The 19950-nt window shown below is 51.6% G+C and overlaps 2 protein-coding genes across 6 annotated transcripts; both read left to right on the top strand.

Moving 5' to 3' along the window:
- The first annotated feature begins 623 nt into the window (after positions 1-623).
- Positions 624-5023, top strand: ahsa1b (AHA1, activator of heat shock protein ATPase homolog 1b). Its single transcript, XM_052086942.1, has 9 exons — positions 624-864; positions 2062-2252; positions 2329-2411; positions 2494-2611; positions 3269-3360; positions 3462-3593; positions 4013-4114; positions 4193-4244; positions 4374-5023. Exons 1-9 carry the CDS (start codon positions 785-787, stop codon positions 4544-4546), a joined length of 1023 nt encoding a protein of 340 aa, XP_051942902.1. The 5' UTR covers positions 624-784; the 3' UTR covers positions 4547-5023.
- Positions 5024-5889: 866 nt separating this feature from the next.
- Positions 5890-19125, top strand: larp1b (La ribonucleoprotein 1B). 5 transcript variants are annotated; one of them, XM_052086125.1, is made up of 19 exons: positions 5890-6775; positions 8871-8932; positions 10941-10997; positions 11291-11558; positions 12285-12470; positions 12830-12961; positions 13061-13232; positions 13355-13499; positions 13572-13752; positions 14318-14490; positions 14609-14986; positions 15673-15784; positions 15856-16025; positions 16873-16979; positions 17069-17229; positions 17322-17466; positions 17591-17700; positions 17782-17909; positions 18088-19125. In XM_052086125.1, the coding sequence occupies exons 1-19, from the start codon at positions 6472-6474 to the stop codon at positions 18289-18291; spliced, it is 3195 nt and encodes a 1064-aa protein (XP_051942085.1). In that variant the 5' UTR covers positions 5890-6471; the 3' UTR covers positions 18292-19125. The 5 variants fall into 5 exon arrangements, with proteins under 5 accessions (XP_051942085.1, XP_051942084.1, XP_051942088.1 ...); XM_052086124.1 differs by having other exon boundaries at positions 5891-6775; positions 15670-15784; XM_052086127.1 differs by lacking the exon at positions 5890-6775 and adding an exon at positions 8672-8764 and having other exon boundaries at positions 15670-15784.
- The last annotated feature ends 825 nt before the right edge of the window (positions 19126-19950 follow it).

The raw sequence follows: 19950 nt of genomic DNA, 5'->3' as shown, positions 1-19950 counted from the left end.
CCTCGCATAGTGTGGAAAATCCCTTTTTTCCTGAGTGAATTTTGTTGATATTGATGTTTCAACATCCACATCTCTCAGAGGGGATTTTACTGGGTGGGTTGAAAAAAGGTGGATGATGGGGTTGATGACACTGATAATACTGGGAAAAGTATTGAACCCTTTCACTAGCTAAAGTGGAAGTGTTTTACAATACCCACATGTTTTTGTTTTGTCAATGCGACAGCCGTGGGAAAAATAAGTCTATTGGATCAGGGTTTTTTTTCTATACGACTTACGGCGAAACAATGAGTAGTAATTTTTGACTTGACAAAATTACCTGGCCAGTTCTCGAGCCAGTTACCACTCGCAGAAGTTCACGTTCGATTACGTACATCACAAAGTTGATGATCATCACACGTGCTATGACGTGTTTAATGATAATAAAAAAGTGATGCAAATAAAAACCCTATCGAACTTCCTGGCTTAATTACTCGAAAATACTGTAATGAAGCGGCCATCTTGGACGCCGAAGTACGAGATTCTCGAACAGAGACATCACGCGGGACTTGGCAGTGGTCCGGATATCCGGTACGCCAGCCAGACCGTAGACGGCGAAAGGGGCGTTCCCACTGCGACAACTTCCGCTTCCAGCAATTTCTGGCCTCTGCGAGTCCAGTCTCTCGCGGGGCCGGCAGAGACTTCTAGAAGCAACGTGTGAGGGAGCGTGTGTATCCACACCGGTGGCGGCGCAGGAGCAGCGGCACCCAAGTCACGTTCCATTTTATTTATTTTAACTACAGTCGAGATGGCCAAGTGGGGTGAAGGAGACCCTCGCTGGATCGTCGAGGAGCGAGCGGACGCCACGAATGTCAACAACTGGCACTGGTGAGGCGGGAAGAAAGGACGCTAGCTAGCCGGCTAATGCTAACAGCACACCGACCTCGTTCGGGGCGCACGACAAAAGCACGTCTGGCCTCTACCTTGTCTGTCGATGTCACTCAAGTGCCGCGTTATCCTCGTCTTATTACCACTCAGTGGGACTTTTTTTCTTCTTCTTCCCAATTATAGAATTCGATCCGATGCGTTTTGACGAAATCTAAACATGCCTCGACTTTCTGACAGCTACAACCGCACTCGTTACTAACGCTACCAATCTCGTTAACCTCGCGGGGTTGGCGGCCCAAACCTTAGACGAGTAGTACATATTCGCTAAGAACATACCCCAATGTGTTTGTAGTCTAATCGCCCTCGTTGTAGGTTAATCTTAAACCCTAAATCTAAATCTGACAACCTTCAACGAAAAAGTGGCTTACCGCGACGAGCAAGCATTTTCACACGTATTTCGAGGAAAACTTTATGAAGGAGAAGGTTTCAAATGCACTTTCAATAAGTCATTTGGTTTCAAACAAACAATGACTTGTTTGTCGAAGCTGGTGAATCCTAATTGAGCCCTACTGCAAAAGCCGGCACATTTTCTGCCTCTGAATCCTGCCGTATGTCTGTCCTCACGTCGCCAAGTGTAAAATAGGCTTTAAAATAACACATTTCTAGACAACGACTGCGAAAAAGGATCCTTTGCATCCGGTTTTATTGTCGTTATTGGTAGCCGAGGCAATCGGCATGAGAACACGTGCCGAAATGCTAATTGCGCTGGCATCATCATCATCAAATGTCATCCCAGCATCCTCAGCATCAAGCGTCATCATCCTCCCTCCTTGTCGGTTTCCCATGGTAACCCCACTCCATCGCCATGGTGACTCGATGGAACAACTTTCTCTCCGGAATGTTCGGCGCAATCTGCCAGGCGTGTGCAGCACTTTCGCACATGGACGTATGCTAAAAATAAAGTGTTGCAGTATGGGAAGTTTCAGCTTCCCGGCGTATTGAAAGTCTCAATTCCGACTTGCTGGTGACGCTCTTCACACAACACTCTTCAAACATCTGCACAAGAAGGCGTTTGTTCAAATATATTTGTTAGTCATGGTTTTTGTTTGTAGGAGGTTTCCTTCCTTCAAACCTCGCCACAAATGGGTAACCTTGGAAGACTTTTCAACTTTGTAACAATTGCTGCCGCCTCCTCAGGACGGAACGAGACGCCACAAGCTGGTCCTCGGACAAGTTAAAAAGTCTCCTGCTGGGCCTGCGCGTGGAGAGCAACGAAGGAAGCTGCGAGGTGACCGAGGTGAGCAAGGTGGAAGGAGAAGCGTCCATTAACAACCGCAAAGGGAAACTCATTTTCTTCTACGAGTGGAACCTGAAAGCAGCCTGGACGGGTACGTCGGAATTTCAGGACGTCAAACCGCAACCCTCGTCAACCTGTTCAGAAGTTTGTTTTTTTTTCTCTCGCAGGATTGTCAAAATCAGGAATAAAATACCAAGGCTCCGTGGAGGTTCCTAATCTGTCTGATGAGAACGATATGGAGGATCTGGATGTAAGCGGCGGACTTGGTACGCGTGGGGCTTGTCGGCGCAAGGTGGCTGACACTCGTGTTGTCCTTTTTCTCTGTCGCGTAGATTAGCGTGGCACTGAACAAAGACGAACCGGAGACGCCGCTGGTCCACCTGATGAAATCCAAAGGAGCCGAGAAGATCCGCCAGGCTCTGGGAAGCTACGTGGGCTTCTTAAAATCAGGTCAAGAGTATTTCTGGAGCACTTTCAAACCGCCATCGCTGCATACAAAGTGCTGTACATGGAGCAATTGAACATGCCCAATAAACAGTAAGACAAATCGGTTACAAAGGCGGTAGAAAGCACCAAACGGTAAAACCAAGAACAAATCAAAGTCATGCTGAGTCGAATGTCAAAGAGTTTGGAGGAGGGCTTTGAAGATGGCCAGCGAGGAGGTCAAACTTAAATGTCTTTGATGTCAGCGTTTGAATGAAAGACTTTTTTTTTTTTAAAACTACCTCGCCTGCTCTGAAAAGAAGTGCCGCTCATTTTCCACATCAAGTCGAGTCGCATTTATTTCTGTAGCCCGCACAGCCTCCGAATCAAGACGGACGCTTATCCATGAAAACGATTTGCGTCCGAAACTTGACTTTTCCCCCGATGTGATCGCGGGGATTGAAAACGGTGATCGAGCGCAACGTCGTCTTTTTTGCGACACCCGGTATCGCATCCCCGAAATAGGACACGGCGGCGAACGCATCCCCCTTCGCTTTGGAAGCTTTCCGTGCTGCCGGAGTGCGTGTATGTGGCAACAAAAAAAAAAAAGCTTGAAATACTTTTCTTGTTGTCTTAACGTCTACTGAAAGAATTGTTGGGGTTTTTTTTTTTTTCTGTCTTCAGAATTCACTCAGGGCATGATCCTGCCGACGGCCAACGGCATGGTGCCGCTTCAGTCCTCCTCGCAGTCCAAGGCCAAGACGGACAAAACTCAGGTTGGCCGTGTTTGTCTCTGCAAGTATTCGGTCAGCAGGAGCGGACGCTGACACCCTTTGGTCTTTGTGTGTGTGTGTGTGTGTGTGTGTGTGGGGGTCAGATTTCATCATCGAGCTGCACAGCAGCGCCGCCGGTCAACACGGGCGTGAAGATTCCCACGTGCAAGTTCAGCCTGACGGAAACGTTCCTCACCAGTCCGGCGGACCTCTACAGTGTCTTTGTCAACCAGGAGGTGAGAAACGCCGCCGCCTGCGGTGGGCAACGTATGGCCCAAACGGACACGGACGGACCGCCCCCATATTTTTATATTTCTAAAAAAAAACCTGCCGCCTTTACATCGCAGTCATTGGAAATGCCATTCGCGTATTTTAGCCTCCCCAAAATCACCAAGAAAAATTGTTGCCACCTTCTGACATGCGGCTCATGGCCACCATGGGGCGGTGTAATGCACGCAGCCGCCACTAGGTGGTGATTTGACGATGAGAAAGCAGAAGGAAGTTGCTACAAAGCCCAAGTCGGTTCAGAGTAAAGGGGGGGGGCTAGTTGTTGAAATGCTTAACAAGTCTGAACATTAAAAGATGAAAGCGGCCCCGCCCCCATCAAAAAGGCTTTCCCGTCAAATGAAATGTGTCGCTGTCGCCGTCGTTGCAGATGATTCAGGCGTTCACGCACGCTCCGGCCACGGTGGAGGGTGAGAAGGGAGGAAGGTTTCGCCTGCTGGGTGGAAACGTTTTGGGCGAATTCATAGACTTGGTAAGCAAGAAGCTCACATTTTTGTCCCGCTTTTGGAGGCGTCGCGTCAAAGTGACTTTCTCATCTCTCGGTTGCTAGGTGCGAGATGAGAAAATAGTCATGAAGTGGAGGTACAACAACTGGCCCTGTGGTACGTATGGCAAGAACCGAAAAGGTTCCTGCTTCAGCGCAGACCCAAAGGTCCTTTGGGGGGTTTCCCTCCACAAGAAGCTTGTTCTCGCCACGGCGTGAGTGTGTGACGGCTTTGCGTGCGTTGCAGAGCACTACGCCACGGTCACGCTGACGTTGGTGGACCGCAGCAGCGAGACGGAACTCCGCCTGGACTGTCGCGGGGTTCCGGACGACGACGAGGATCGGACCAAGGACGGCTGGCGCAGGTTCTACTTCGAGGCCATCAAACAGACTTTTGGCTACGGGGCGCGACTCTTCTGAGAGCTCCTTTTGAATTTTGTCCGTTTGCTTTTTTGACTCCTCGTCGTGATCGGCGATATCTTGACGTGAAGCCAGCGAGGACCGTTTGTATTCTTTTGGTTTTCTTTTGTCCCTCCTGAGTATTTGTCATTCAGAAGAACTTCACCATAACCACTCGAGCAAATTGGCCTCTACTTTGCACAAGTAAAAAAATGGACTTTGTGTTTCATGAAGCAAACGAGCAGCTCTGGAAAAGTCTCTCCTCTTTTTTTTTTTTTTTCTTTGAGCGTAGCACCGGCGCATGTTGGTCTTCAAAGCCACGGCCGCATCCAGTTGTGTAACGTCCCAGCTTTCATCAAGGCATCACCTGGGAAGCTAGCGTAGCAAACGGAAACATTCCCGCCGCACAGAACACCCCCGCCGCGGGGTTCATCTATTTATACCTTTTCATGCCGCCGATGTGATGCCAAACGATCGGAATAAACCAATCACTGCGTGGCCCCTTTGTGATTTATGTATTTTATTTTTCCACATTTAAATTAAGGTACAGCTGATAATGGATTTTCTTGGGGGGGCGGTGGGTCTGCTTTCGATATTCGATATACACACACACAATTAAAAAAAAACACATTAGTAAGCGCTTTAAAAATGAAACGCTCCCAAAAAATGCAAACCTCCAATGACCGAAAGGGGCTTGAAAATTAAACTTAAACATTAAAAAAGTCCGTATAAGAACATCACTCTGCAGACTGCATTTCCAAATGCGCTCACGACACTGTCAAAACCAAACCTTCCGAGCGGGCGGCAGCAAGACGATGACGATTGAATTGCACTGTGTCAGAGCGCCATCCAGTGGTCAAACGTTGCAAGCGACATTTGACGGCTTCCCGATATTTGACTTCCAGGAAATGAAGACTGCAAAACTTTGCTCGATTGTGACTTTCAGTCGATAGACCTTTTCAAAATAAACGCATAAACCTCCAATTATGCAACTGCCCTAAAAGGTCTGAAAACACAAAGCAAAACTACCATAGTAAAAAAAAACAACACCGTAAGAAACTTCCCACGTGGACGTGACATCACAATTTATCATACTATAGCTACTTCTACTAATATAGCCTTTGCTTTCGATTGCTCTAATTTATTGCCATTGGAGTACATATTTATTTTGGTGTTTCTGTCTTTGTTTTTTTGTGAAATTGAATTGTTTTTTTTTTACCGTTTCGTATTTATTTCTTGATTCTCTGATTTGTTTTTCGATTTTTTTTACACCTTTTCTGGACCGCTCCAGTAGTTGCGCTGCATTTCCGCCTGCCGCCTACAGGGGGCAGCAGAGCTATTGTTTACAGCGGCCGTAGCGTGGGCAACGCCATCAGCGAGTCCACAGCGTACAGTCGACGAGTAGCAGGAGCTAGTGGGAGGGGAGTAGCTAGTAGCTCCGAGCTGCCTGCTTGGTAGCGTGGACTTCATACGCTCACTCGGGACCGCGTCATACTTTAAGCCTTTTAAAAGTTACGCCAAGTCCAAGGTGGCTCGAGCGACAAAGCGTCGCCGCGCCACTCGGAGGTAAACGCCCGGCTGACGTGAAACTTTGCACTCGCGGGGCCCAAACGACACTTTTTTTCCCCCTCGGGGCTCGCGGACGTGTGCGCGGTGAGGCTAGCTCGCTAGCACTCACTTGTGCTAGGCGGCTAAGGCTTAGCGTCGACTTGGGCTAGCTAGGCGGCTAACGGCAGGGGCTCGGCCTGGAGCCACTCGGGCTAGCTGGCTAGCGAGGTCCGACTCGGCGCCCCCCGCCCCCACCCCCGACCCAAAAAAAGTTGTTTACCTCCACTTGTGGATGTGGTCGCCCCGCGAGTTTTTGTCCACTTTTCTCTGGGACACGAAGGCAAGGACCAAAAGTTCACCCTGGATCTAAGCGCGGCGGCTTTTGGGAAAGTAGCAGGATGTCGAGCGAGCTTGAAAGCGGTCACTTGGACTCCACTTTGACAGCGGCGGCCGCGGCGAGCTGCGGCGCATCCGACCAGCAGAAGCCGACCCCCCAAAGCGACAAGTCCGCGGAGGCTCGGCGGGCCGGCGCGGCGGAAGCGCCGGTAGCCGAGGAAGGCGACGGCGAGCCGAGCCTCGACGCCGACGGGGCGGCCGAGAAAGTCGTCGCGGCTCCGCCGCCCAAAGTCAACGCGTGGACCCGCAGGACGACGGGCAGGGTGCCGCTGCACAGCGTCCACCCGTCGGCCTCGCAGGACAGAGGTGAGCCGATTATTGACGAGCCATCGGCGGCGATTCGGGCTTGTGCACGTGTTGGCGAGCGCCCGCTTGTACTTTGACATCTTGGAACAACCTCGCTTGGCCACGAGGATCGATTGTTCTCAAGCGGCGACATTTTCGCAGGCCAGCATGTCGACATTTGAGAAGACCCCTCGCACTCCTCCCTCTCCTTCGTGCGAGCACCACGTGTTGATTGCTGACAAGTGCTACTTTAGTAGCAGTTAGCATGTAACCTCTCCAGTCTCCTCCTCCACCCCCCTCTCCGCAACACCGCGACCGCGGCCTCCTCCCCCTCCCTGGGAGGGATGCCAATGTCGGGCCGCCGGGGAGCCGCGCTCGTTTGTAGTCATTCCCTCGCCTCTGGGAAGCCGATTTTGTCCCGACTTGGCCATGTGGTGCCGGTGGAATGTTTGGAGAGGATAGATCAGGGTTGAGCAATTCCAGTCCCGGGGGGGTGGGGGGGGGGGGCAGCCACCCTGCATGTTCTCCGTCTCTCCCTGTTGCACCACAGCTGATTCCACTGATCAGATCATCAGCGAGCGAGCTCTGATCTGAAAGCTGTTCATTTGAATCAGGTGTGTTGCAACTTGGAAAAAAATGCAAGACGCCGACCCTCCGGGACTGGGATTGCCCACCCTCGGGGTAGAAGATCCCCGCAACGCTTCGAGTTGGACGTATTTCTGAAATTTGTCAACTCATGGATGCATCGCACTACACCTCCTGACGCTTTTTTGTGTGTGTGTGTGAGTGGCATTGTATGCACCAAACGACAACATTTTCTTCAGTAAGATGTGGCTGCCATCTTGATTTTCACATTTCGCCACAATTTCCAAGTTTCCGTGCACATGATTATTTTTTTCTTTCCAAGAGCAGTCATGTTTTTTTCTTTCTTTTGTGCTGCACCGATGCACAACCAACCAATTTTTTGCCATCTTTTTTTTCTCTCTCTGTTTTATTGCTCAAAAATGACAACAAAAAAAATCAATGGAGAAAAACAGCCACCACGTTCCATTTGTGTCTTCTCATTGTTACCGAATCGACATGAAAGCGTGGAAAGGCCTCTACCAAATTGACATGGCGGCCTGATTTCTTGGACGGAAGACGGCCGAGCACGTTCACCTCCCAGCGCGGAGCTGCAGCGTTCCGATTGCGGCTGCGGCCTTCCTGGCACGTTCTCCCCGTGTGCCCGCGCCGGGTTTTCTCCGGGTTTCCTCCCACATTCCAAAAAACACGCAGCGCCCGGTTATTTGTACACTCTCAATTGTCCTCGGGTGTCATTGGGAGCGCGACTGGTCGCCGAATCGGTCCATGGCTTGCTTATTTGGGTTCCCCGATTGCGTGACGCTAATCGGCAAACCGGTTGATCGGCTTCCAATTTCTCTCAACAATCAGTCATCAAAGTCATTGTCGATTTCATTTGATGATTTATTTTTTTTATCATCAAGCAAAAAGCAAAAACATCTTTTTTTTGTTGTAATATAAGAAGTTGAGACCAAAGTCATCTTCCTTCTTTTGCAGTCTGCGTGGCCATTTCGGCCAAAGAGTGTGTGGGGGGGGTGCCGCATAAAAGCACAAATCTCAATTTTTTGTGGCATTTTTTTTGAAGGCTATTCAAAAAAAATGATATGGATTAAAAAAAGAAAACCCAACCGGTCCCTGAGCTCGGAACATATTTGAAAGGTTGTTTTTCTGAGCGCCTTACGCGGGTGTTTGCGAGGTTAGCGTGGCTATATTTGACCGCGGCGGCTGCGGCAGCATCGTTTTACAGCCGAGGATTCTGGGGGGGGGGGGGGGGGGCGCCCGGGCCGGCCCTTTTGGCCTCTTATCTCGTCGGCCGTCCTCTGGCAGGCGATAGGGCCCCCGCTGGTGGCCGGGGGCCACTCCCAACACACACACACACACACATGCGCTAAAGCCCTTGAATGAGGCAGGCGGAGGATGTTTCACGCTTCAACATGGTGCACACACACGGCAAGAGACTTTTTTTTTTTGTTGTTGTTGTTTTTGTTGTTTTTGCTCCAGATTTTTGCTCTTTGGAAGCGCCACCGCGTGTAACTTATTGATCGTCTGTGTGCAGATCAGCAAAACGCTCTGAAGGTCATCCGTGCCAGCAAACCCAGAACCAGAAAATCCAGCAAGGTAATGAATTTTTTTTTTTTTGGGTGGGGGGGGCGGGGGTATTTGTTCAATCTCACATCAAGAATAGCAAACAGTACTGGCTGTTATCCAGGTTGTAAAAATGAAGCGTTTGACATGCTTGCAGCTCTGAAGAAACTGTTACAAACGGTTAAAAAAAGAATTTTAAAAACGGGGTGTTTTTGAAGGGTGTGGGGGGGGGTTGTATTTAGTAGCGCTGTCGTTGGCTTCGCTCGGCTCCCCCGCCGGCGGCGAGAGCGGCGGCCTTGACTTTTCTCGTTTGTCGGGAGGGAGAGGCGAAGCCGCATGAAACGCGGCCGCCTCGCCAAAGAGCCGAGAGAGCGGCGGACAGGTTTGACGCGTCCCAACCACTTCCCCCGGCGGCGCGTCGCAGAGTCAAAAAGTTTTGGGTGACGGAGCGAACGCCTTGCGCGCCGCCTGCTCATTTTTTGCCCGCGCCGGCCTATAAATAAGCGTGCCAATGTCTTGTTTACATTCTTTTTCTCTCTTTTTCTCTCTCAAGTGCGATCCAAATTCCTCTGCTCATTTTATTTTTTTGTTCCTTTCTTCCTTTTATGCTGTGGCTCCAATTTTTAAAGCTCCGAGTGCTTTTTTTTTTTTTTTGTAATGCGGCAATGGTTCGATGACGCATTTGTCCTTTTTTTAAAATTTATTTTTTAATTGATTACTTTGAAATGTTCGTTGTCGTTAGCATTAATGAGGCTAAGAGATGAGACGACATGAACGTTCGAGTTGGAACTCAAATCTTAAAAAGTATAAAAGGACAATGAATTCATATCTTGATTTAAAAAAAAATGGAAATGATTTCAAGCATAACCTGGAGGGGGGGGGGGCGCGCACGCACTCAAAAGCCTGCACGTCGAATAGTACCTGCGTTTCCAAAAATGAAGATTACCCCACGCGCGTACTGCGTTTTGTCGCTCTTTTGCTGGAGAGTTTTAAAAAAAAAACAAAAAAAAAGTTTCAAGGTTGAAGAAATGGTAGCCGGCGTGTTTTGGTGGCCTTCCGGAAGAGGACAACAAGAAAGATTTGCGGAAGGGGCAAAAGATGGTTGTGGGGCCACTCAGGGCTGGGAAACGACACACCTGCCGACACACCTCCTGCCGTTGCCGCCGCCGCCGTCGTGCTGAGCGTTTTACGGCCCCCCCCGAACTCCGGCGAGGTGACGCGTGGCCATGCTTTTGCGCCGCCGCGTCTGTTCCGTTGCTCCAAAGCAAACACACAAGATAAATGTTGACACGCCATCAATACAAGCAAATGGGGGGGGGGGAATTGCGTCACATTGATGAAGCAGATTGATTGATTTTTAATAAAAAGCAACAAAATCCATGGGCGGCCCGGTAGTCCAGTGGTTAGCACGTGGGCTTCACAGTGCAGAGGTACCGGGTTCGATTCCAGCTCCGGCCTCCCTGTGTGGAGTTTGCATGTTCTCCCCGGGCCTGCGTGGGTTTTCTCCGGGTGCTCCGGTTTCCTCCCACATTCCAAAAACATGCGTGGCAGGCTGATTGAACACTCTAAATTGTCCCTAGGTGTGAGTGTGAGCGCGAATGGTTGTTCGTCTCTGTGTGCCCTGCGATTGGCTGGCAACCGATTCAGGGTGTCCCCCGCCTACTGCCCGGAGACGGCTGGGATGGGCTCCAGCACCCCCCGCGACCCTAGTGAGGATCAATCAAGCGGCTCGGAAGATGAATGAATGAATGAACAACAAAATGAACCCCCCCCCCCCCCCCCGCCCCCTGGCAAGAAGCATTTCTTATCCAAAAGGGCCATTTTGGCAACACTTTTTTTTTTGTTTGTTTTTTTTGGGTGCTGCGCGGGGGCGTGTTGGCTCAGAGCCATCAAACCTTCACCCGATCTGGCTTGTCCAAACTTTGCAAGTCCAAAGTGAACGCGGCGTCCACTCTGCAAGCGCTGACCTCATTTTGCCGCCTCTTCTCTCTCTCTCTCTCTTGCCTGTCTCCCTCGCCCCCCCCCCCCCCCCCCCCGTCAGTCGGGCGACTTTGGCGACATCACCAACTGGCCGACGCCCAGCGAACTGGCCAAGGAGGTGAGAACGGCGGCTCGCTTTCTCTCTCCATCTCTATATACGCACACACACGCACACATTTTGAACTTTATTGAAAAATCATATTTTCAATAATATGATTATTTTGCAGAGGCATCGGCAGATACTTAAAAAAAAAGAAAAAAAACCCAAAGAAAGAAAAGGATGATTGGGACATTTCAGAAGCAAAACTTCGGAATTCCCTTTTAGGGAATGAAATGATCAATCCAGTCCAGGAAGAAAGCCGTCCGCCATTTTGTGATGATGTCATCTGTCAACCTGTTGATTGTGTCCAGCGGCAACAAAATGTGGTCAACAACAACAACGGCGGCGGCGGCGGCAAGAAGCCGGCGTCCTCCCGCCGGGACAAGGACAAGAAGTGCGAGCGACCCGACAGGAAGTCCGAGAGCAGCCATGATGGAGGAGGAGGGGGAGGGGGCGGCGGCGAGAGCAAAGAGAACCGCCAGACGCCGCCGCAGCAGCCTCGGGCGGAGCCGCCGGACGCCGACGGAGACGCCAAGGCGGGACAGGACGCCAAAAACGGCAGTCCCAAGAAGAGAGGAGGTGAGCTTCACACTAGCGTTGCACGTGAGGGGGGGCGGGGGGGGGTTCGCTGCTTTCCTCCACTTGGGACGCGGCTGCTCATCCGACGGTTTATCGTCCGCTTTTTCGTCGGAGGATTTCTTTGAAGCGGCAAAATCGGAGTTCCCGCTTCGTAGGAATCGATTGGCGGGTTGGCGGTCGTTGAGTCGAAATTGAAAAGGAACCAATCAGAGGATCATTTCAGCTCATCAAATCAATTCAAGATTTCTACGGAAAGAAAAAAAAAATTGGAGAACGATGAGGTGATTTAAAGTGAACGAAAAGGTTTTCGACATCATAAATCGATAAAATGCCGCTTCCTGCCCGATACAAAAATGCATCAAATAAAAATCGTTTGAATTTGTCGTTATTCGTCATTTTAAGGATGATTGGAATTCCACAAACCCCCCCCCCCAAAAAAAAATGATGATCAATGAAATCAAAATGGATTTTTTGCTGCAAGCTCCCAAATTGACTCCGCCTACTTTGAGAACATTTCACTGAGCCGAGTGTTTTTAACAACGAAACGCTGGCAATTTCTTTTTTCGTATAACCCAACTTCACGCCCGCCGCCGTCGTCGCAGCTTCAAAAGTGCGATTTCGAGGCGTCAAATGCCGCCCCCCCCCCCCCCCTCCGATGTTGACGCACGATGGCCCTCGCCGTGCCGGCATGTCAGCTCGCGTGTGTCGCTGTGCAACCGTCGCTAGGTAACAAACGTAAGTGGGTGTCCCTGCCGCTGGAGGACGCCACCCGGGACGGCGGCGGCGCCAGGACGCCCGGCGGGGCCCCCGCCCACTCCCAAGCCGAGCCCGGCGGCGACTCGCTCCACCCGACGTCGCCCGGTCACGCGGCGCATAGCGGCGGCGGCGGCGGCACCAGCGACGGCGGCAGGAGTAAGTGACTTTGGCCCACTTTCACTCACCCGCTTGCTTTCCGTCTCGTCTGTCCCAAGGGGGGGGGTCTGAAACCGCCCCCCCCCCCCTCATCGACTCGGCCTCAATGGATGATCTTTGTCTTTAACTCGTTAGCAATTGTTAGCAATCGGGACCCGCATGAAACCAGCGTCTCTTAGTGGGAGGAGGAGGGGCGGGGGGTTGGGGGGGGCGAAAGCCAGCGCGAGCCCGACGCCCTCTGTTGGAGAAGTGCTGTGTTGAACGAGCGCCTCGATGGCTAAGGCGTTGCCGGACGCCCGCCAACGTGCGCTCGCCTTTTTTTTTTTGTGTGTTGTCTTGGCGGGGGGGGGGCTGGCCAGGTTGGAGGAGGGAACCCCACGACTTTGCGGACGACGCGGCCAGCGTGAGGAGCGACGGAGGCGGCGGCTTCCGCGGCGCCCCCAGAGGCCGAGGCAAAGGGCGCGGGGGGCGCGGGAGAGGCCGCGGCAGAGGTTTGTGGACGGGGGCGCCTTCGGCTTGGACTGCTTCTCCGGTGCCCCCCCCCCCCCCCCCCCTTTCTTACACCGTCGCTTGCTCGCCTTTTTTCGCAGGTCGCTTCGAGTACTCGCAGGGCTTCCGCGACGGGACGGACGGCGCCGCCTCCGAGTTCAACGGCGGGGGGGGCGGCGGGGGGGGCATGGTTTACTACTACGACGACGGCAACAAAGTGCAGATGTACACGGTGGACGAGAAGCTTCTCAAGGAGTACATCAAGCGACAAATGTGAGTTGAGCGGGAAATGTCACGTTTCCTCGGGATCATTTGATTTTATTTTTTCTTCTTCTCCTTCGTCTTGGATTGGTTTTCCCTCATTGCGATTGTCGTCCTGTCCCGTTTCCTCGCAGCGAGTACTACTTCAGCTTGCACAACCTGGAGCGAGACTTCTTCCTTCGGAGGAAGATGGACGCTCAAGGCTTTCTGCCCATCTCGCTCATCGCCAGCTTCCACCGCGTCCAAGCGCTCACCACCGACGTCAGCCTCATCGTGGAGGTAAGAGAGCCCCGCCCCCGGAGGCCAGCCCCCGCCAGTCCCCGCGAGTGACGCGTCCCCCCATCCGTCCAGGCCCTGAAGAACAGCAAGGAAGTGGAGCTGCTGGACGACAAGGTGCGCTGCAAAGCGGAGCCCGAGCGCTGGCCCATCCCGGCGCCACCCGTCGCGGGCTCGCCCAGGACGACCGACTTGGCGCAGCTCGTTCACTGTCCCGAGTTCGTTCCACGGCAGAGCGTCGCTGTCGCTAACGCCGGTAAGTGCGCAGCAGAGGGGGGGGGGGGCGTTCCGTCGCTTCTCCGCCTGACTTTTCCCGCTTGTAATGTGGTCTGTTTTGTATTTTTCCTCAGTTTTTTACTTGACTTTTATTCCTCGCAGCCCCCCCCCCCCTTTTTTTTTTCAATTCGACTGATAGATTGATCCTGTTGTCAAATCCAGTTTTTTCATCCAAGACCACTAACTCAAGCCTCGCCTTTCTCTGAACGATCATTCAAGGCTCGGTCGCATCGCGACTTCAAGGCACTTGACTTTGGAGGGAGCCGACCCTCCATGAAACCACTCCAGTTGCTCCACAATGCTGCCGAGCGCATCGCTTCACTGGCTCATTTTAGGGTTCTTTTGAAGACCCTTCCCCCCCCCCTAATCTTGAAACGGCCCCGCCCCCAGCTTAGCTCTCGGAACACACACGTTCCCATTTCAGGAATTAGTCACATCCAACGCATGTGTTTCAATAGGCTGATGACTGTGTGATGTCATCAATGTCAAGCGTTTATTTATTTTTTATTTTTTTAAATGCAAATTCAAACGCTTTGTGTCGGCAGCTTCGCCGCCCGCGAAGGAGACCCCCACTGAGCCCGCGACGTCTCAAGACCCCGCGGATGAGCCCCCAACTTCCGGACAGGAGCCAGTCACGGTGGCTGACGCCCCAAAAGACGCCCCCGATGCCTGGATCCAGGTGGAGAAACGTCAGCGACACGCCTCCGGCAAAGCAAAGGTAGGCTCGGCTCTTTGGTTTCCGCCACCGTCGATTTTTTTGGGGGGTGGGGGGGGAGGTCAGGATCCGAAAAAGCTTGTCGATTTGGCTAACGTTGCCGCGCACGATGCGTTTGAAGGACCGCGGCGAGGCTCCGCCGCAGCACCAGCCGGGGCGCGTCTCGGCCGCCGCCCCCCCGCAGGCCGACCAGGAGGAGCTGGACTTCATGTTCGACGAGGAGATGGAGCAGATGGCGCCGCGCAAGAACCAGTTCACCGACTGGTCGGACGACGACGACGACGACTCGGACTACGAGCTGGACGATCAGGACGTCAACAAGATCCTGATCGTCACGCAGACGCCGCCGTACGTCCGGAAGCACCCCGGCGGCGACCGCACCGGCAACCACCAGTCGCGCGCCAAGCTGACCGCCGACCTGGTCAAGGCCATCAACGACGGCCTTTATTACTACGAGCAGGACCTGTGGAAGGGAGCCGAGCAGAGCGAGTGCGCCAAGGTAACATCTTGCCCATCGCGTACCGAAAATGAGAAGGAACGCGCCGAGCGATCGGCGTCTGGTGACCGTCGACGTCTCGCCGTCAACTCATTCGCTCCCAAAGACGTTTTTAAACGTCCTTTTCGGACGTGATCCGGAACTGGCTGGTGCCGAGTGAGTTAATATGCGCGCGGCTTCATGCTAATATCAACTCGCGTCAGCCGATTTACGAGCTCTGGTCTTTATCAGCGACCAACGCGTCGAGTATGAGAGCACAAATGCCGCACGTCCTCGCCGTGGCCAAATTTAGTCGGCCGCGAATCAGCCTGACCCATTTTTTGGGGGCTGGAGGGGTGGGGGCAAGCATATTTGTCCAATGGCGTGCGGCGGCGGCGCTAAAATCCAACAACGGTGCGAGTTGAACTTAAATGGCTTTTTCTTTTTCTTTTTTTTTTATGGAGATGCTGCTGACTTGATAACTTTTCGCCCTACTTTTTTTTTTTTTTTTTGACGTGCACAACATGTGGGAAGTGTCACCCCTGAACACACACGCCAAGGTCACTTTTTCCACCCATGCGTAACGTTCAAAGTCCCTCGCACATCTGTCGTCTCACACACGCCGCTCGTGTTCCTTCTTATCGGCCCGTTTACAACCCGTTTGGGAAAAAAAAAAAAAAAAGCAGATCTCCGCTTCCCGTCTTCAGCAGGAAGTGGAGAACTTCAAGAAGCTGAGCGTCATCAGCCAGGACCGCTTTGACACGCTGACGCCCAAAGTAGCCGCGGACCCCGATCAGGAAGTGCCGTCCCCGCCGGCTGCCGGTGAGCTTGGTCGCGAATTGCGCCGTGTAAACGTTTGCGGCGAATGAACACTCCACGTTGCGCCTCGTCAGTGCCCGGCGAGACGGAAACGGCTCGCTCCTTGCCCAAAAGCGTGCCGGAATCGCCCGTCGCCCGCCAGCCCAGGACCCCGAGGACGCCGCGCACGCCGGGGCGTCAGGACCCCACCAAGGCACCGCGCTTTTACCCCGTGATGAAGGAGAGCGGCTCCGTGGATGGACAGGTGAGGTCGGCGCAGAAAAGCCCCTCTTGGTGCTACGTTAGCTTGCGGCGTTAGCGCTTAGCGACATTCCCGCAAGCGTTTGTTGGCGTTCACTGAAGTGAGCTTCCAACTTTTGACCCGTAGCTTCAACGTGGCCTCTGATAGCTTCCAACGTTTGCCACTCAAGTTATTTCTTCACATTAAAGCCGAGAACGTGAGCGCTAATGCTAGCGTGCGACCGTGGATCCCCAAATTAGCTTGGAGCTCAACCTGCAACGTTCTCTCGCGATGTTGGCTTCAATCTTAGATTCTGAAGTTAGCTTCTTAAGTTGGCTACTGTTGTTAACTCCCACTTACTCATGTTGCTTCTAACTTGGGAGCTGAGGAAGATCAACGTTAGCTTCCGGCGTTAGCGCTTAGCAACATTCCCGCAAGCGTTTGTTGGCGTTCACTGAAGTGAGCTTCCAACGTTTGCCACTCGAGTTATTTCTTCACATTAAAGCCGAGAAAGACCAATGTGAGCGCCAATGCTAGCGTGCGACCGTGGATACCCAAATTAGCTTGGAGCGTAAGCTCCAACGTTCTCTCGCGATGCTGGCTTCAATCTTTGATTCTGACGTTAGCTTCTTAAGTTGGCTACTGTTGTTAACTCCCACTTACTCATGTTGGCTCTAACTTGGGAGCTGAGGAAGATCAATGTTAGCTTCCGGCGTCAGCACAGATGTCCTTGGCGTCCATTGTTCTCTTCAAGAACTGCCCCCATCCATTGATCGATCCATTTAGGCAAATGTCAATTGAGCACCGATTGACTGGATTGAATTTGTACGTCCAGCAGCGGTGCCCTGATGATGATTTTGCCATCTTGCAGATGCCCAGGAAGAAGAAGACCCGGCACAGTTCCAACCCACCGCAGGAGGCGCACATCGGCTGGGTGATGGACTCACGCGAGCACCGGCCGCGATCCGCCTCCATCAGGTCAGGCTTCGACTTTTTCTTTTTGCTGTGTGTGTGTGTGTGTTTTGAAATCAACTAACAGGTTGTCTGTGGTCCTGGTCCCCACACAGCAGCTCCAACGCGTCTCCCTCCGAAGGGGCCCCGCTGACGGCGGGTTACGGCTGCACGCCGCAGTCGCTGCCCAAGTTCTGGCACCCGTCGCACGAGCTGCTGCGCGACAACGGCTTCACGCAGCAGGGCTACCACAAGTACAGACGACGATGCCTGAACGGTAGCCGCAACACAAGCGCCGATGCTCCTCGCGTTTTTGCCATCCCTTCTCGAGGCCACAACGGCGTCCGTTTGGCTATTTGTGTGTGCCAGAGCGTAAGCGGCTGGGCGTCGGCCAATCGCAGGAGATGAACACCCTGTTCCGGTTCTGGTCCTTCTTCCTGAGGGACAACTTCAACAGGAAGATGTACGAGGAGTTCAAACAGTACGCCCTGGAGGACGCCAAAGACAACTACAGGTGAGGTTGGCGAGACTGGGACGTATTTCTTCAACGACAATATTGTCGTATTGTTGTCGTCACGAGCCGTCGCGTGTCGTGACACGTTTTGTCGGCCTCCGTGTTTGTTCCGACTGCCTTCCAGGTACGGCCTGGAATGCCTGTTCCGGTACTACAGCTACGGCCTGGAGAAGAGGTTTCGCTTGGACCTGTTCAAGGACTTCCAGGAAGAGACCCTGAGAGACTTTGAGAGAGGTAACGCACCCCCGCTCGCCACCTCATCTCGTTTTGCGTCGGAACGAGAAGAGTGTGAAATGACCGGCTTGGCTCCTGCAGGTCAGCTGTACGGCCTGGAGAAGTTCTGGGCCTTCCTCAAGTACTCCAAGATGAAGAATCAGACCGTCGACCCGAAGCTGAAAGAACACCTCTCCCAGTTCAAGAACCTGGAAGACTTCAGGGTGGTGGTGAGTGACGCTCGCGGTTTGAGGAGAGAGAGACATACATCAGCTGCAGGAAGACGTCATTGTGGACAGCAGTGAGGTCCCGGAAGGACCACGTTGCATCTCCCCGTTTTGTTCTCAAATGAGTGCTCAGGGGGTGTTGGAGAGTGATAAGATGACATGCTAATCCTTGCGCCCGCAGCCCCCCATGGGAGAGGAAGGAGGCCGGAGGAGATGCCACTCGTCGGCGGCGGGGGACGAGGGCAGGCGTCGCCGTCATCCCTCCAACTCTACCTCAAAGTCGACGCAGGCGTCCTCCAAAGCGCCACCGACGCACCACAAAGACGGAGGCGCCCAGAAGAAGAAAGCGGATGAGCCCAAATCGGCAAAGAAGGACGCGGAATGAAGATGGCGAAGCGCGCGTTGTTGACCTGATGCGCTGTTTGCGGCACTTTGCTACAAAGCCGCCGTCTGGATTGTCTACGCAAACGTTTACAACATCGGATGCATTCCGTGCATTTTGATCCTCACTTTTTTTGCCAAACTCGATCACTCGATCTGTAAACCGCCGCCGCGGCCGCCCTCCTGTGCCTTAATCTTTTCCGCCCCCCCGTTTAAATGTACTTTTATTTTTCTAACGTCTTTTAAAGGTTCATCGGATTCAAAGAAATGACATATGCATTTTAATTGTGACAATCATGTCGACACTTTTAATTCAAATACATTTGATGCCACCCGCAAGCTTTAAAAAGTCCCTTCTGACGTAATTTATTCTTTTATTTCTGGTCGTTGTCGACTTGATTGATGGTGTGGTCATGACTTTTTGCTTCATTATTGAATAATTTCTGCTGGAATTATGGGATTGAGCTAGCCACGGAAAGAAAACCTTACAGTGGCGTTCCTTTTATTTTAATTTTTTTTGTTCAAAGTTTACTGGATATTACGCTTTAGGCTTTTTGGTGCTTTTAGGGCACTTAAATTGCTTTTCTTATTTCCATTATTGCTTCAATGGACTTATAATTGAGGTTTTAAAGTTGAATTAAAGAAAAAAATGTAAATACTATATAAAAAAATTTCAGTTACTCTTTGATTTTAGGAAGTGATTGATCAGTAGCGTTTTTTTTTGGAGTGTTTTTTTTTTTGGTGGGTGGGGGCGAGGGGAGTAATGCATGTTAATATCTTGAATTGTACTGTAAAAATGCCCAAAAAATACTAAATAAAAATCGATTGTATAAATGTACATTGTGAAAAGCTCTTTTATCCCTCCGCCATTTTATGAATTTTGTAAATTCCTCAACACCACTCTGTCCCAAAACGGAGAATGAAAATCGCACAACTACTACTAAATATTAACTTGACACTGAGATTCTCTCAAAATGTTTACCTCTAAAAACATCGTCTCGTTATATTATCTGGAATATTGTTGGCGTGCACTTTAGGAGTCGGATCTCATTTGTTATTTTGACGGTACGGTTGTCAAATGAGGAAGCCTCAGGTGGCCACACAGGTGGGCGGGTGACGCGCTGCCTTCATGAAGACCTCGTATAATAATTGCAGTCGTGCATCGAAACCGCGTCGTGAGGCAACAAAAACGTCCGAATTGGGTATTTTAATGGCAAAACCATCTTGCACATTTGACGTGTCTTAACAGCAAAGTACCCGGTTTTTGAATTGATGTGACTGACGATATGTTTGGAGGAGGAGGGGGGGGTAATTTTCATAGATTGCACGCCAAAGTGACGACGGATCGAATTTCGAGATACTTTTTAATCATGTAGATTCTCCCTTGATTTAACTTTGATGTGATCCAGACGGGAAATAACTGACAAAATACGCACAAGACAAAAACAGAAAAAAACGGGCATCCTATTTGAACTAATATGACACGAGGAACGTCATAACATAACAACATAACAGCCGTGTTTTAGTGTGAAACAAATTTGAGAAAGTGAAAGTGGTGTTTTGATAACGAAAACAATCCAAAGAAAAGCGGGAATGCATTCCAAATTACGAATAATATTTTGAAAATACTATTTTTGTGTGCGTAATAGTTAAATATTCAATT

This window comes from Hippocampus zosterae, chromosome 14 (genome assembly GCF_025434085.1).
Source record: "Hippocampus zosterae strain Florida chromosome 14, ASM2543408v3, whole genome shotgun sequence".
NCBI lineage: Eukaryota > Metazoa > Chordata > Actinopteri > Syngnathiformes > Syngnathidae > Hippocampus > Hippocampus zosterae.
This window is presented reverse-complemented; position numbering and strand designations above follow the sequence as displayed.